At 47.4% G+C, this 14,328-nt stretch overlaps 1 protein-coding gene across 1 annotated transcript; it reads right to left on the bottom strand.

The window, feature by feature from the left end:
* Positions 1–6,775: 6,775 nt before the first annotated feature.
* RRM2 (ribonucleotide reductase regulatory subunit M2) lies at positions 6,776–12,096 on the bottom strand. Its single transcript, XM_032184746.1, has 10 exons — positions 12,004–12,096; positions 11,859–11,924; positions 11,615–11,749; positions 11,331–11,447; positions 10,709–10,842; positions 9,504–9,598; positions 8,629–8,762; positions 8,105–8,209; positions 7,856–7,969; positions 6,776–7,477 (listed from the first exon to the last, which is right to left on the bottom strand). Exons 1-10 carry the CDS (start codon positions 12,094–12,096, stop codon positions 7,325–7,327), a joined length of 1,146 nt encoding a protein of 381 aa, XP_032040637.1. The 3' UTR covers positions 6,776–7,324.
* Positions 12,097–14,328: the final 2,232 nt, after the last annotated feature.

Here is a 14,328-nt window from a genome sequence, read left to right as displayed (position 1 = left end):
CATGTTCAGACCGATTAAACCCACCATTAACACCTCACCCAAGATCTACTGTGTGATTGTGCCTGATATACATTATTCCCGGACTGACACTATCCTAAGTGAAGGATTTACAGGAAAAAATGAAGAACCCACCTCTGCTGTCTTCTCATCACACCCTCCCACCCACCCCAATATTTCTAACACCATTAAGTCCACCTCCCTGTTTGGATTGATTTTATTCTGCAGGAGGCTGCAGGGAGAGGCACAACCCTGATTTTGGTGGAAAAAGCCTAAATTAACAAACATAATGCTCTCCCCCTACTGAGGGCACTGGTGACAGCATCCTGGGAAGCCCATCTCTATAGGGGATGCACAGCTTGATTGCTACGGCCCCAGCATCCAAAAAGAAAGCTCAGCAGAGCAGGCACAAGCAAGAACTAAGTTCAGTCATTGATTTAAATACATGGCACATCTCCTAAAAGAATTATCCCCATCCTCTGTTGTATTGCACAGTGAAATTGGGCGAGTGTGATGCACTTTCTCATAGTCCCCTGCCCACGAAGTTGCAAGGGAAGGACTCGTGCTGCAGATTCAGCAGCTCCCCAAAACCTCAGCAGCCCGCATGGCAAAAAGCCTGCTACAAAATCTTGTAGAGAGGATTTGAATGCCTACTCTGATTGTGAGCTCTGCAAGCAAACAAGCAGGGGATGTCCTGTACTGCTGCAGTAACTACAAGAACAGATCCTGTGTTTTCCCTCAGGGGAAGCCCCAGCAGCCCAGCCTTCACCCCAAATGTGACAGTCACCTGGCACCTCGCAGACAGCAGGGCCAGCAGCCTGGGCACCGCACTGCTGGGCTCGCTGCTGGTTTTTCCTTGTGCAGGAGCCCCCCTGCTGACAGCCAGCTGTAGTGCTTGCAGCAGGTACAAGTTATTGCAAAACATGACTTCAGATTAAGTGCTGGGGCAGCAGCCTAACTCCAAAAGAAATTCTGCTGGACCTGACGGAGAACCGGAGCATGGATAGGTGAGCAGGAGGTAGAAGCAAGCCTGAGCTCACCTGCAGAGGCGAGGGGACAGCAGCCGCAGGAGGCTCAGACACAGAGATGTCACCATAAGTACCAGCTGCATGGCCAAGCTTATCAGGAAGCCTGGTCCTGAACATCTCTCTTCAGGCAAAGTTACTTGGTCATCATAAACAACTTTCCCTAATCTGCCCAAAATTCACTCCCCCATTGTGGAGTCTGAGCAGCGACGCTTGAGTTTATGCGCACATTTAAATCTCAGTCCTTTTGCACGTGTTATGTGGGGATGCGAGAGGTGAAACTGCATCTGCTTCTTGATTATCTACACAATATTGAACATTTCACTTGAAACATTTTTGCTTTAATTAATTTAAATGCAATCCAGCCGTCCTGCCATTTCATATGTAATCCTGGGATTTAGTAACAGCAAGAACAGTAACAGCTGAATGATGAAAAGACGGCAAGATTAAAAACTTACCATAAAATTAGCCTACTTCACATAGCAAATAGCTTTTCAATTTGACAAGGGATAACCATTTTATGGAAAATGTGTATTAAAAAATAATCCTGTTACATTCTCCAGCGTTTGCCAGTCTTAGCTCCCAGGCAGCAATAATAACCAGATCAGGCTCAGTTTTCTGTACGTCCACATGTATTTACAGCATCATCAGGAGTAACTGTAATAGCTACATCGATAGGAGATGCAATTTCCAGAAGCAGTAATCGAAACAGCAAAGTCATTGTTAAGCCTTGAATGTGTTTTGCTTGAAGCTGTTAGAGAATCCGATACACAAATTAATATTTTGATTCCTTTTAGGAGGGAATTACATTTCACTCCTCCTTATAGCTGGGGCTGCATTTAAGTGGCATCACAGCAACGTTCAACCAGAACAGACACTTGCAAATGGGAACGCTTGGCCCTGCTAACATCTCTGTTGTGAAATGCTCGTTTCCAATCCACTCCCTGCCTGAACACACTGCTGCTTCTGAACTTCATCTAATGAAACCTCGTTGCTCCACAGCTTCCCTGCCAAGTCCCTGCTCCCTTCTGCTCCATTGAACTTTAACTTTTGAAGCACAGAAGTGTACTTTTTTTGGGGGGCTGAAACATTTTAGCATCACCCTGAAAATCAATTCATGCCAGAGATAAACCATTTAATTAACTCCAAGGGAGAGAGGTATAGGAATCTGGCTGTCAGCACACTTTGCTACTTACAGAACCAAGATAAAACCAGAGCAGGTGGCAACCTGAGACTGCTATTCATTTGTGTCCTGAATTGGGAAAAACACATCTCAGTGTCTCGCCGAACAGTGATTTGAGGTGGGAGGATGGAGATTCGTTCTGAAGCACTGACACAAACGCTTATTGAAAGCTCCTGGATCACATCAAAACAAAATTATTACTTAAAAGGGTGCAAAGGAAGTGAGAAAGTCACTGCAAGAAGCTCAGCTGAAGCCCAATGCTTCATCCTGCTGTTGAATCAGGAGGATTTTGCGTGTTGAGTGGCTCAGGGATAAATTCTGACAAATAATTGAAATTACCCAGGAGGATAGGCAGGAATTCCCTTTGCCATTAATCAGTAACTGGGGAAACAATGTGGCTACGGCTATCAGAGAAGGCCAGCAAAATATGAAATAAAACCTGTAAGTGGTCAAATAGGCACCAAATGGGATTTTGAAGTGATGAGATGGGCCCAGGCTTCTCCCAAAAGCTTGGGCACTGACAAAACACGCACCAACCTTCAGGGCATCAGATTCAAACCAGGGATTAGTGTCACTCCTCCTCTCTTGCAAAATCTCCTGGGGCTGCACCCCAGCAGCACCTGCAGAGCCATGGATTTGGAGATTTATTTCTCAGGGGACATATCCAGGACATGCATGCATAGCAAAAACTGGTTTGCCCCAAAATTTGACCATCTACAGAAATAGCTGCAGGCGCCCTCCTCGGGACCCAGCAGCTTGGCCTGGAAGTGACTGATTTAACAGTTTTAGTTACCTGCCAATTCATTTGCATAGCATTAATTGGTTCAATTACCTGACGATTCATTTGCTAGAGTCACATTAGGATGAGGTTCTAGCAAAGTAAAACCATCGTAGTACTAGGGGAAGTGGAGACTACACAAACTGGATTTCACCAGGAGCCCTCGACAGCACCAGAGGCTGCAGCAGGAGTACCAGCACCCCGTAGCCCAAACAGCAGAAACACAACCCAGAAGACCATAGTTTGCAAGTCCAACCTTTGGATGTGCAAAAACTGCAAACTCTCCCTTAATTTAAGCTAAATCCTACAATATTTGGAAGTATAAATTACCAGTAAGTGATAGCAGAAACTGGCCTTGGATGCTTTTTTCCCCCCCAGTCTGCTTCCAAGAGGCACCAGTGTGTAGCCAACATGGGAATCTTCACCCTTAGGCCAGGGGAAAAGCCTCTACACGAGCATTCAGTGCCAGCCAAGTGCTCCTGAGTGCTGCATAGCACAAGCATCTCCTAGTAATTCACTGTAATCTTCATCTGACGAACAAAGCAACGTTGCCTGCGGCTTGAACTACACACTGCATTACAAGCCGGGAAAAAGCAGGAGAGGGATTTGGTTACTGGAAAAAAATTGCAAAGCCATTACACTACGGTAAGTTTCTCTTGATATTTCAAGTCTCAAAAAAATGAGTAACAGCAGGGGGGAGAAAAGGTGTTCATTTTAAATTCATTCACCCTCGGTGCATCTCAGGATTTCTGCTTGCAGCAAGAGAAGCAGCAGCCGCAGCAGGGGAGATTTTAACACCACCCTTTCTTCTGCACTCACCTTCACAGTGAACTCCTCTCCAGCAGGTTCAAAAGCACATGGTGGTGTGGGGGTAACCTAAAATCAGGAGCTAAAGCCACAGCTCTGGTGGCCAGCCAGTGCCCCAGGACTTGCTGTTAGCCAGCAGATGGCCAGCAGAGCACCAGTAACACCCAGACAGGGGAATGAGAACTGGTGTTCCTTGTCCATCCCACAGCTACCTGGCATTTAGCTAAGAGCAGGTGCCCAGCAAACACCACCTTTTATCTGCTGATCGACGAAGAACCCATCACTGAAGATATCAAAGATGTCATCTTTCCTTCACACAACACTCCGAAGGAATAAAGCTGTTTCTCCGCAGGCTGAGGAAGGAGCAATGCCACCATTAAAGGCAGCTGAGGCATAACTCTGACCTATAAGCTAGTCCCGATGTGAAGTCCTGTACCACAGAAACCGAGTGACTGTGTTGTGTGAATCAGAGGAATCAGTAACACCCCCAAGGGATGGATTCCTAAGAAAACAGCAGCTTCCCATCAGCAAACAGGACACGAGCAGCTCTCAGATCCTTTCTGATGGAAGTATTTACTACTTATAATTCATTAGGCATGGAGGGGCCAAAGAGGTAATCAGCAGCTTAAAATGAAATGAGGCATCACTGACTGTGAGAAGTGGGCTTTGGAAGAAGAACTCCATTCACTTACTACTTTTTGGCAATTTTTCTGACTTCTCACCAGCATGGAGGAAGCAGCTACCCTCCGGGGAGCGCTCCAGATTGTTAATATGCCTTCAGATCCGCAGGCTGGCTGTGCCCTGCTGCAGGCGTGAGCAGCAGGAACTGTTCTCTGACCTCTTCTGGGCACAAATTGCTGTCATCACTCCAGGAAATTTGAGAAATCTGGGGATTTTCTTTGTCATTACATCCTAACGGTGCAGTTGCTTCCTGAAGACGAGCCTAACCCTGGGTCGCCGCTCTTGCTCCCCCACATTGCCTAAGATTTTACATCTGACATGCAACTTGGAAAGAGAAAAGGTGTCAATTAGTTAGAGGCTTTCTCACCTGTACCCATGCAAGTGTTTTTTAAAACCAACAGAAGAAATAAAAATAATGAGAAAGCTTTAAGTTAGTCTTCTTCCATTGCATCTGGTGCTGTTAAAAGCTGTTAATTGTATTAATAAATATAACACGGGGGGATAGCTAGGGATCAGGGCTGCATAAATCAACTGACAGACATCAGAGCATTGCACCAAACACATCCGTTTTTACGTATCCCTCAGTATTTTTCCTCTACTAGCCTAATTGCTTTGCACTTGCAGCAATTACTGTGCCAGAACCCCCACCAGACAGCTGTTCTGATTCATACACGTACAAAAAAAAAAAAAAAAAAATCAGCCCTTCCATCACTTCGCTTCAGTCTCCACTGGTTCCTCTGCCTCCGCTCCCAAACATATCCTGAAGGGTCAGTTAAATTTTCACTTCACTTCATTTTTCTGTTGGTTTATTTCTGAAGGGAAGCAACAGCTTCCATTATCCCCTCGGTGCTGAGGAGGATCAAGTGTCAAAACAACTGGCATCTCGCTTGAATTAGGAACTAATCGCTTCCCGGTAACTAAGCATTTTATCAAGGCTTGGACGTGATCTGTGTAATCCAACCAACGGCAAGATGTTTAATTCCTTGTGAAAACAAAATTAAAAAAGGCGGGGCCAGATGCAAAGCTTTCCTCCGGATCACACCATAAGAGCTGATTTGCATTACGGGGCGTTCGTACACCACAAGTCAGTAGGCATTTATACATCTGCGAGGCCAGGAGGAGATTAATACCGACCACAGCAGGCCTTATTCTCTCCTTGAATCACTTCTGACTAATTCCTATCTAATCCATCCCTAATGCGCCCGCATCTACAGTGTCTGTTACCCCCTGAGTGCGCTTGGCTAAGGGACTTTCTTCCTGCCTGCCATTACAAGATGACTTGGCCATCACACCTCCATTTCGAGCAGCACTTCTGGAGTATGCTGAAAATATAGTGCTGGTTTTTATCTCCTGAGTTCAGGGTAAAAAGAAAATCACAACCTGTCCACCCCAATCATTTCCATCCTTGGCATATATTGAGAATCAAGTAGAAAGGGATCGTTACGATACAGCGAGACCTGACTCAGAAAAACAAGCTCAAAACCCAGCTTGCTGAGGGAGCAATGCTGATATTTAGCAGGAAACATGCCCAATAACATTAAAAAGAACCAAGTTTCAGCGTTTCAGAATGATGCATCTGGTCATTCAGTCTAACACATCCCCAATTCCAGCTCCCAGCACGTTATTCTCAGCCCACTGCGACTGCTGACCTGTTACCAACATCAGTGCTGCAGGGGCATTTTGGAGCCATCTGTTACACGTCTCGCATTTTCTGCTTTGCATTCCAGCCTTCGGGGATTTTTCTTTTTTAATAATTTATGGTTTTGTTCCCTAGGACAGCCTTAGAAACGTGCACATCCTCCCAGCTTCACGGACCCAGGGGAAGAACAGTCACACACCATCAGCTTCAGTGCACCCGAGAGTGAAGGAGCAAGGATCAGAAAATCATTTACTTCTAACCCAAGAGTGCATCTCTCAGAGAAGCACCATACGTACTGCACACATTTTCAAAGAGGGAAGCCTTCAGCAGAAAGAAGCCAACTCAGCATTCTTCCAGCTCACAGAAATGGTTTAAGTTCCATCAGGTTTCTTTCCCATTATCAAATAGACCAACACAAGGAAGAAGACAGTAGCCAATTTCAGTCTCTCAGTGGGGTTTAACATGAAATAATGTTCCCAGATACTGAAGAACAGCAAAATCTAGCCACATATTGTTCTCCAATACACAGAATATCCAGCTTATTACCAAGTTGTTCACCTTCCATACCCTTTTGTTCTTTGACAGATTTTAAAATCATTGCAGTTTGTTTCACAGAACCATTTTTTCATGTTATGTACCAGGAAAGAAGCACAAGACACAAAAGGTTCGGTTGCAAAATCATGAACTTTTAGACTTGCATTTTACCATTAGAGTATTATGAGACAGTTCTTTATTTTGAAAGTTAAAGTGCCAGGTTTATGTACAAACTATTAAAATAACATAAAAAAAGTAAACTTAAAACCTGCTAAGAAAGCAGTGAGGTCATGTAGCTGCCTCCGGAGTTTTCTACAGAGTATTCAACAAGTTTAAGGCCAGAATTTCCCAAACAGTCCTTTCTAGATGTGGAGAAGCTAGTGGTGATTACCCAAAGCCCCCATCTGGCAGAAGGAAGGAGCCCCCATTTCACCAGATAAGTAGCGCATGTTGCAGGAGATACATCTAAGCATTCTAAGAATTAACACCTTTGGCAAAGTCTAACAAAAAGGGATTTTACTGCTGGGGTTACACTAGCCTCCTTAGAAGTACCCATGTCTCCACACCTCTCAGGAGTGGGATTTTAGTACAAAACATGAAGTCACAACGTGACTCAATTTGTTTGATCTTTCCTTGTGACGAGGAGAGCATACACACTAACTCATGCCATCTCAGTCCATTTAAAATTCTGCATCCAGGGTGAACGAGTTGTCTGTGGGCTTTGACATGACTCCCATCCTCTGGTATTCACCTACTCGCTTCTCGAAGAAGTTGGTCTTGCCTTCCAGAGAGATGTTTTCCATGAAATCAAAAGGGTTCTCTGCTTTGTATATCTGAAATGCAAAGGTAATGAATGCTACAGTCACTAGGGGTGCTCAAATCTGCAACTCATGAAAGCATTACAAAGATGGCTAATGACACCACTGGTAGGCTTGCTATGCAGTGAACAAAAGCCTCTGCCCCATGTCTTCTCTGTTCATTCCTGTCTTTACATTCTCGTTCCCATTAGACAGAAGCACAGCAACTCCTACGTGTCTTTCATTAGTGTTCTTTTGCCTTTTCTGCTGTGGGTACCCAAACAGTTCCTAACAGCAGGACTAATAACTGAATCTGTAAGTTATACCAATATCGCCGCAGCCATTTGAGGATTTGGGTTTCTGGAAGAAATTAAACTTACTATGGCCATGACAGATTCTGTGTGTTAGCCTTACCTTTTTAAATCCCAGTTCCAACATAAGCCGGTCTGCTACAAACTCGATGTATTGTTTCATTAAAGTGCAGTTCATGCCAATCAGCTTAACAGGCAGTGCCTCCGTCAAGAATTCCTGCAGAAAACAGAAGCACACCATGTACAGCAGCCAGCATTCACTCTGCACCGTCTAGGGTAATTTTATACCCAACAGCTCCACAGCTTTGCACTTAATGGTGACCAAGTTCCTAAACAAGCAGCAGACAATTACCTGTTCTATGAGGACTGCATTCATGATGATTTCTTTCACCCTTTCCTCCGACGGTTTGTGTATCAAGTGCTTGAACATGAGGCAGGCAAAATCACAGTGCAGACCCTGGGAAGAAGTTTCAGAAAATTGTCACGAATGCTGATTTAAAAAAAACACTCGAAGCAGTAGCACAGAGTAACTAGCCTAAAGACTAAGCACCATTATTGCCCTTGCCACATGAGTGTTATCTGCAGTCAGCTTTCTGCCTACCCAGGAGGTGCAATGAATTCAGGCCAGTACCAACTGCATTTGTTCCCTCAGCAAGGGAAAGAGCTGGTGAGAAACTTTAAGCTCCTTCTGAGTTAATAAAATAATACTTTCACTCACTAAGATCCACGAGACCACATGTTTACACACTTTAGTGAGCTTTACAGACTGCCTCTTTCTAAATACAACCCTGCAGAAAAATACAGGCTCCAGCAGAATGTCATTACTTCGAGCCACATGGCACATCACCATATTAACTGCTAAAATTTGAGCCTTACCTCATCTCGACTGATGAGTTCGTTAGAAAAAGTGAGTCCCGGCATTAATCCTCTTTTCTTCAGCCAAAAAATTGAAGCAAAAGAGCCAGAAAAGAAGATGCCTTCCACGGCTGCAAAAGCTACTACACGTTCTCCTGTTACAAGGAAATGGATGTTGGTATCACATGGAAGACTTAACAGGATTAAAGCTGAGAAGTTGTGAATAGACTGATAAACAGAGCCCTCGAAGGACAATGAAGCCTTCTGCTCAAGGGTGCTATAACCTATCCATAAAGCTATTCTAGCAAAGGCTTCTGGTTATCAAGTAGAACTTTGGAATAAGAGAAGTAAAACCAAATTAGAGCAGCTAGCAGGTAGCTGAAGCCAAGGCTCCTTCCCCTTGGTTAAACATCAATGCTGCCTTTTTCCAAAGAGTGCACACAAAGAGTAGTCATTTTGGCAGCAGATTGAAGTCAGTGTCTGCTCATCCTTAATTAAGTGAGGAACTTTGGCCTCATTTAATGCTTTAGCAGTAGCACAATAATGATCTCTACCATCTCCTCTCACCTGTGAAGTGAGACATCAAGAATTACTGGGGCAGAGGAGCCACTGCCTCCAACTGCTACAAGCCTGCTGGAGATCAAGGGCCAGTTCTAGACACGTCTTATCAATTTGTTCATACAGCAAAGTATATGAAGATTGCCATGTGAACTCATTATTCAAAACACCAACAACTTTACAAATATTCATGTTCATTTGCAAGACGAAAATCTCCAGAATTATCCCAGGGCATTTATTCATCCTGTGACAACAGTCTCTAAACTGCCTAGAGGAACGGTGGTTCCTCCATCCTGCTAGGGAAGGAATCTCGCTTTGCTTCCAATAGACGCACTCACCATATGTCGCTTTCTTGTCCCCAATCCAGCGCATGGCCCAGTCAGCCTTCTTTTTAACACATGGTAACGTTTCAATAGCATTGAAAAGGAATTCCCTGCAAAGCAAGAAGCGTCAGTAGCATGAGACAGCAGCACAGCAACTAACACAGCGTTCTTAGCCATAGATGGTGTTATTCTTACAACTGCTCTGTACCCTCAATATTTAAGTAACCTGACCCATTTTATTTTGCACCTCTCTCTACTTGTGTCCATCTACTACCTCTGCACCACCTTTCTGTCATGTCAATACCAGTTCACACGAATTCCTGACAGTGTCAAGGGGAGTGCTGTTTCACCAAGTACTATACTTGAAGGAGGCTTTCAAAACTACAGGCCAACATCCAGTGCCAAGACCTAAGTTTTCAGGTAAGCAACTCTTCCTTAAACACTTAGTGGAATTAAGCACCACGGAGCAGACAATTCTTCCTTAAACACCTGGTGGAATTAAACACCATGGAGTAGAAATGTCAGCTTTCAACAAGGTATCAGCAACTAAATCTCTCTCAACCACATCTAGCACCAGTTATTTCTCTCAACAGATGTTGGTCTTACAAGAAAATACCAGAATAAATCTAGTCTAGACTGCACAAAAGCCCTGAATTTAGCTTTAAAATGCAATTCTTGAACTGATCCATCTCATTGCACTTTGGCTTTGTTTTTTAATCAACATCAAAAGCCACTTTGGGGAAATAAAGTGTTTTGCTTGCTATTAAGCCCAGCAAAAACAGTCAAATCACTAGGTGCTAACCATTAACTAGATTTGCAGGGTTTTAGAGATATTTTAATACAAGTGGTAAGATTCTTTAATACAAGCAGCAAGATTCTCAGAGAAAATATCCTACAGAACTACCTGCTAGGTGCAGTGGGTCCTCTATGTGAGAGCTTACTGTAATTTAATATAGCCACTTGTTTGTTGTATCTTTTACGTAGTTTCGTTTCTTACTTTCAGCGTTAAGTGGTTTCAGTTTCCTGCAATCTAGGCAAATTCTCACACTTAAGAACAAAAAGATATTCTGAAGTTGCTCTTAAGCAGCACTTTTACCATTATTTTATATACATCTAGTTCAAATCCCCAAAATCAGCTTTCGAGTCAAAATAATAGATATACAGCAATTATATCTCAACAGCTCAGAGTTTCAGACCTTTCATTGTCAGGCAACACTAACCTCTCCTTAGAATCCTTGATGTACGTGTCAATGAGAAGGCTATACATTTCTGAATGTATGTTTTCCATGGCGATCTGGAAGCCATAGAAACAACGAGCTTCTGTGATTTGTACTTCTTGACTGAACCGCTCCACCTAGAGGAAATAAAGGAGCATTTGTGAAAATTGTTAAATAAGTTGCAGGTTAGAAGCCGCGGTGCTGTCTGTAACTACTCTTGCTCAGCCCACAGAACTCTCTGCAGATTAGTCCCAGAAGTGTGGGGTCTGAGCAGGAAGAAGAGGAGCAGTTGCCCCTCACAGCCCCAAGCCATGAGTTGGTTTTTAATCCCAGGAACAGGAAACTTTCTTAATTTTCCTCAGCCTCCACTAGGGAGGAGAGCAGTAGCAGGTTAGAAACAGATCAAGGGCTCTGAATTGGGCAAGTGCTACTACTGTAGGGCAATGTTCACTGGGGAAAGGGCAAACTTGGGTATTACAAGGAGGAAATCTGGTCTGCTAATCAGGATCAGGCAGCACTACGTGCCCTAAGCAGACAAGCTGGCAGTTGTGCCATAAACCATGCAGTTATCTGGCTAGGCTCAATCCCCAGAGCAGCTGGGTGTCGGGGCTGTCCCCACACCCACCAGGTTCTCATTGACAATGCCGTCGCTGGCAGCAAAGAAGGCGAGGACGTGCGAGATGAAGTATTTCTCCTCGGGCTTCAGCGACTCCCAGTGCTGGATGTCCTTCGAGAGGTCGACCTGAAACGTGAAGAGAAACACATTAAGAAAGAACGTTAATAGGAAACGATGAAACAAGGAAGAAAAGCTCTTGATGGCGTGGACGAGACACCCGTGGGGAAGCCTCAGGGCTGCCCCAAGGCTTGGGGGGGTTCTCGGAGGAGATGACCCCGTGGGGACCCCCTCACCTCCTCCGCCGTCCAGAAGGAAGCCTCGGCCTTCTTGTACATCTGCCAGATGTCGTGGTACTGGATGGGGAACACGACGAAGCGGCGGGGGTTCTCCCGCAGCAGCGGCTCCTCCTGCTCGGCGCTCCGGGGGCCCTGCGGCGGGCGGGGAGCGGCTGAGGGAGGGGAAACGGGCCCCGAGGGGGCACCGCCGGCCCTGAGGGAGCCGATTTAGGGGAAGAACGCCTTCGGGGCGCGCACTCACCGGCTCCTGGAAGATGTTGCGGGCCGCCTTGCTGGCCAGGACGCGGCTGCTGCTGGCGGTCGGGGGCTGCGGGGAGAGCGGGGCGGTGAGAGAGGGGCCCGGGAGGGACGGAGGGAGGGCGGGGGGGAGGGAAGGGGCCGCTCACCGTGTTCTCCTTGTCGCCCAGCGCCAGGCCCTTCAGGGCCGGCAGCCGGGGCTGCTCCTGGCGGGCGGCGAGCGGGGCGCGGGCGTGCAGCATGGCGGCGGCGCGGGGAGCGACTGGGGGGCGAGGGGTCCCGCCGTCCCCTTTATATACCCCTTCGAACTTGGCGCCACAACGTCCACCGGCCAATCAGAGCCCGAGCCGCGCCCCGAGCGCGGCGCTCATTGGGCGGGAGGCCGGCCAGAGGCCCGCCTCCCATTGTGTCTCCGGGAAGAGGGAGGAGGGGCACGGAGGTTTTGGCGCGCTCGCGGAGGCCACGCCCACCGAGCGGGCAGGCCACGCCCCTGGGTCCCTCTGCCTCCCGCCCCCCCCCGGGTGCTGAGGCGCTCCATGGGCCCGGGGCCCTTTTCTCCCTGTAGGAACCTGAGGTGCTGCCCCCCAGGCCCCATAAGTTCCAACCAGTCACACAGTCCACATCGCAGACCTGGGGCTGGGCTTCCCTTGCCTGGCAGCCCCCAAAAAGGCCAGCCCGGGCACTGGGTTCAGGGCATTTGTCCCATTTAGGGTCTGCATGCTGACGGCAGGCACCCACCCCAAAGACTGAGGGCTCAATACGCACCCCAGCCCTGGGACCCAAAAACCCCATCCCGGTTTTTTGCGCCCCCAAAGCCCACATCCCAGCGCCCTGAAAAACCCATCCCAGGCCACCCTGATGGCCTCCAAACCTTATGTAAGACACCCCAAACCATAAGAGCTGGCTGTTCCTGTAAAAAAGAAAAAAAAAAGAGGCTGTGAGGCCATCAATGCTATCCCAGCCTCCTACATCAACCATGGGGTTGGCTATCAGGGAGAAACTTCTCTAGGCTATTGTACTCCACAGCCAAGGTGGTGCCCCCATATGGGGTCAGGAGGCAGGGGGCAGCTCCGGCCACCCCCCAGGACAGTGATCCCTGGGGCAGGAGGGGCAGGGATCCCTGCCAGCACCCTGTAGGGCCCTGCTATCTCCTGCCACCTCCTCAGCAGGCACCTCCACCCTGCCCTGCTGCTGGGGAGCAGATAGCCACAGCCAACCCCACAGCCCATCCTCCTCCACGAGGCAACTGCATCAGGGGGCAGCCATTTCCAGGGGATTTTAGACCCAAAGGGGATTTTAATTGCGGCTCCCTGATCACAGACAGCGTGCCCCATCTCTTGCCACACATGGAAAATTACAGGAGCCTGTCCGTCACCACAAGCGGATATTTCCACTGCAGCTTCCTTTGGGTTACATTCCTCTGCCTTTACTCACACGAAATGCATACACAGGAAGGCAGCCCAAGCTGGTCCCTTGCTGTGGGCAGCTTGCAGCAAGCAGAGCTCCTGCACGGCAGCTTTTCTGGTGCATCTCAGTGACCACAGCACCAAGTGTCCCCAGCTGCTTTTCTCTTGCTCCAAAAACTTAGCTTGCCCTGCTCACAAAGCAGCCAGGAGCCCCCACGCCCTTCAAAGAAAAGCAGCCCCAAAACCGTGGGAGTCAACAACCGAGGAGACCGAGGCAGGACAGCAAAGGGTGATCCTTCTCGCTGCCTGCTTTTCTGGTGGCATCTGCCAGAAACAGCCCTGCAGAGCCTGGGAAGTTTGGTATTTGGCTGGGTTTGGTCACAATCACATCAAGACAGGACCAGCAGCCTCCTTTCATTTTCAGAGCCTGTTGCTCTGCCAGGACAAACTTCATCTTGGGGCCCAGCAGTGACCCCATGGGGGCAGAACAAGATGCAGGGGACCCTACTGCTGGTCAGTCCCTGTGAACAACCAGGCAGCAGTAGGAAAGATCCCAAATACACGCAAAGAAGTGAAAGATGAGACAGGCACAAGCCTGCTTGTGAAGGCAGTGGTAATGGGCAGTGAGTAATGAGCATAAACCTGGCCTGTCCCACTCTGGCCTCAGCGTTAATGAGCCGAAATGCAAGTTTTGCTGAGGGTAAAGGGATTAGGACGGATGATTTGATTAGCCCTGCTGCCTGGCATCCATCACGGTGCTCTGCAGCCAGCCCAGGGGCTCAGCTGCCCCAGCTGTGCCTGCCGACACACCCAGCTGAAGGCAGGGGGAAAAAGAAACCTGCACGAGATGGTTTCCTGTGACTGTAACTTCAACACACACACACAAAAAAAAAAAAAAAAAAAAAAAAAAAAAAAAAAGCCAGAAGATGCGTCATGTCCCATCCCCCCGGTTCCTTCTAAAACCTGTAACAAATCTACTCTCTCCTCCTTTCCCATAGCAGTGCTTGGGGCAGAAGAGGCATTATTTCGTTTTGTTAGCAGATACAGCTCTGCAGCCAAATTACTACT

Source organism: Aythya fuligula, chromosome 3 (assembly GCF_009819795.1).
Source record: "Aythya fuligula isolate bAytFul2 chromosome 3, bAytFul2.pri, whole genome shotgun sequence".
Lineage (NCBI taxonomy): Eukaryota > Metazoa > Chordata > Aves > Anseriformes > Anatidae > Aythya > Aythya fuligula.
This window is presented reverse-complemented; position numbering and strand designations above follow the sequence as displayed.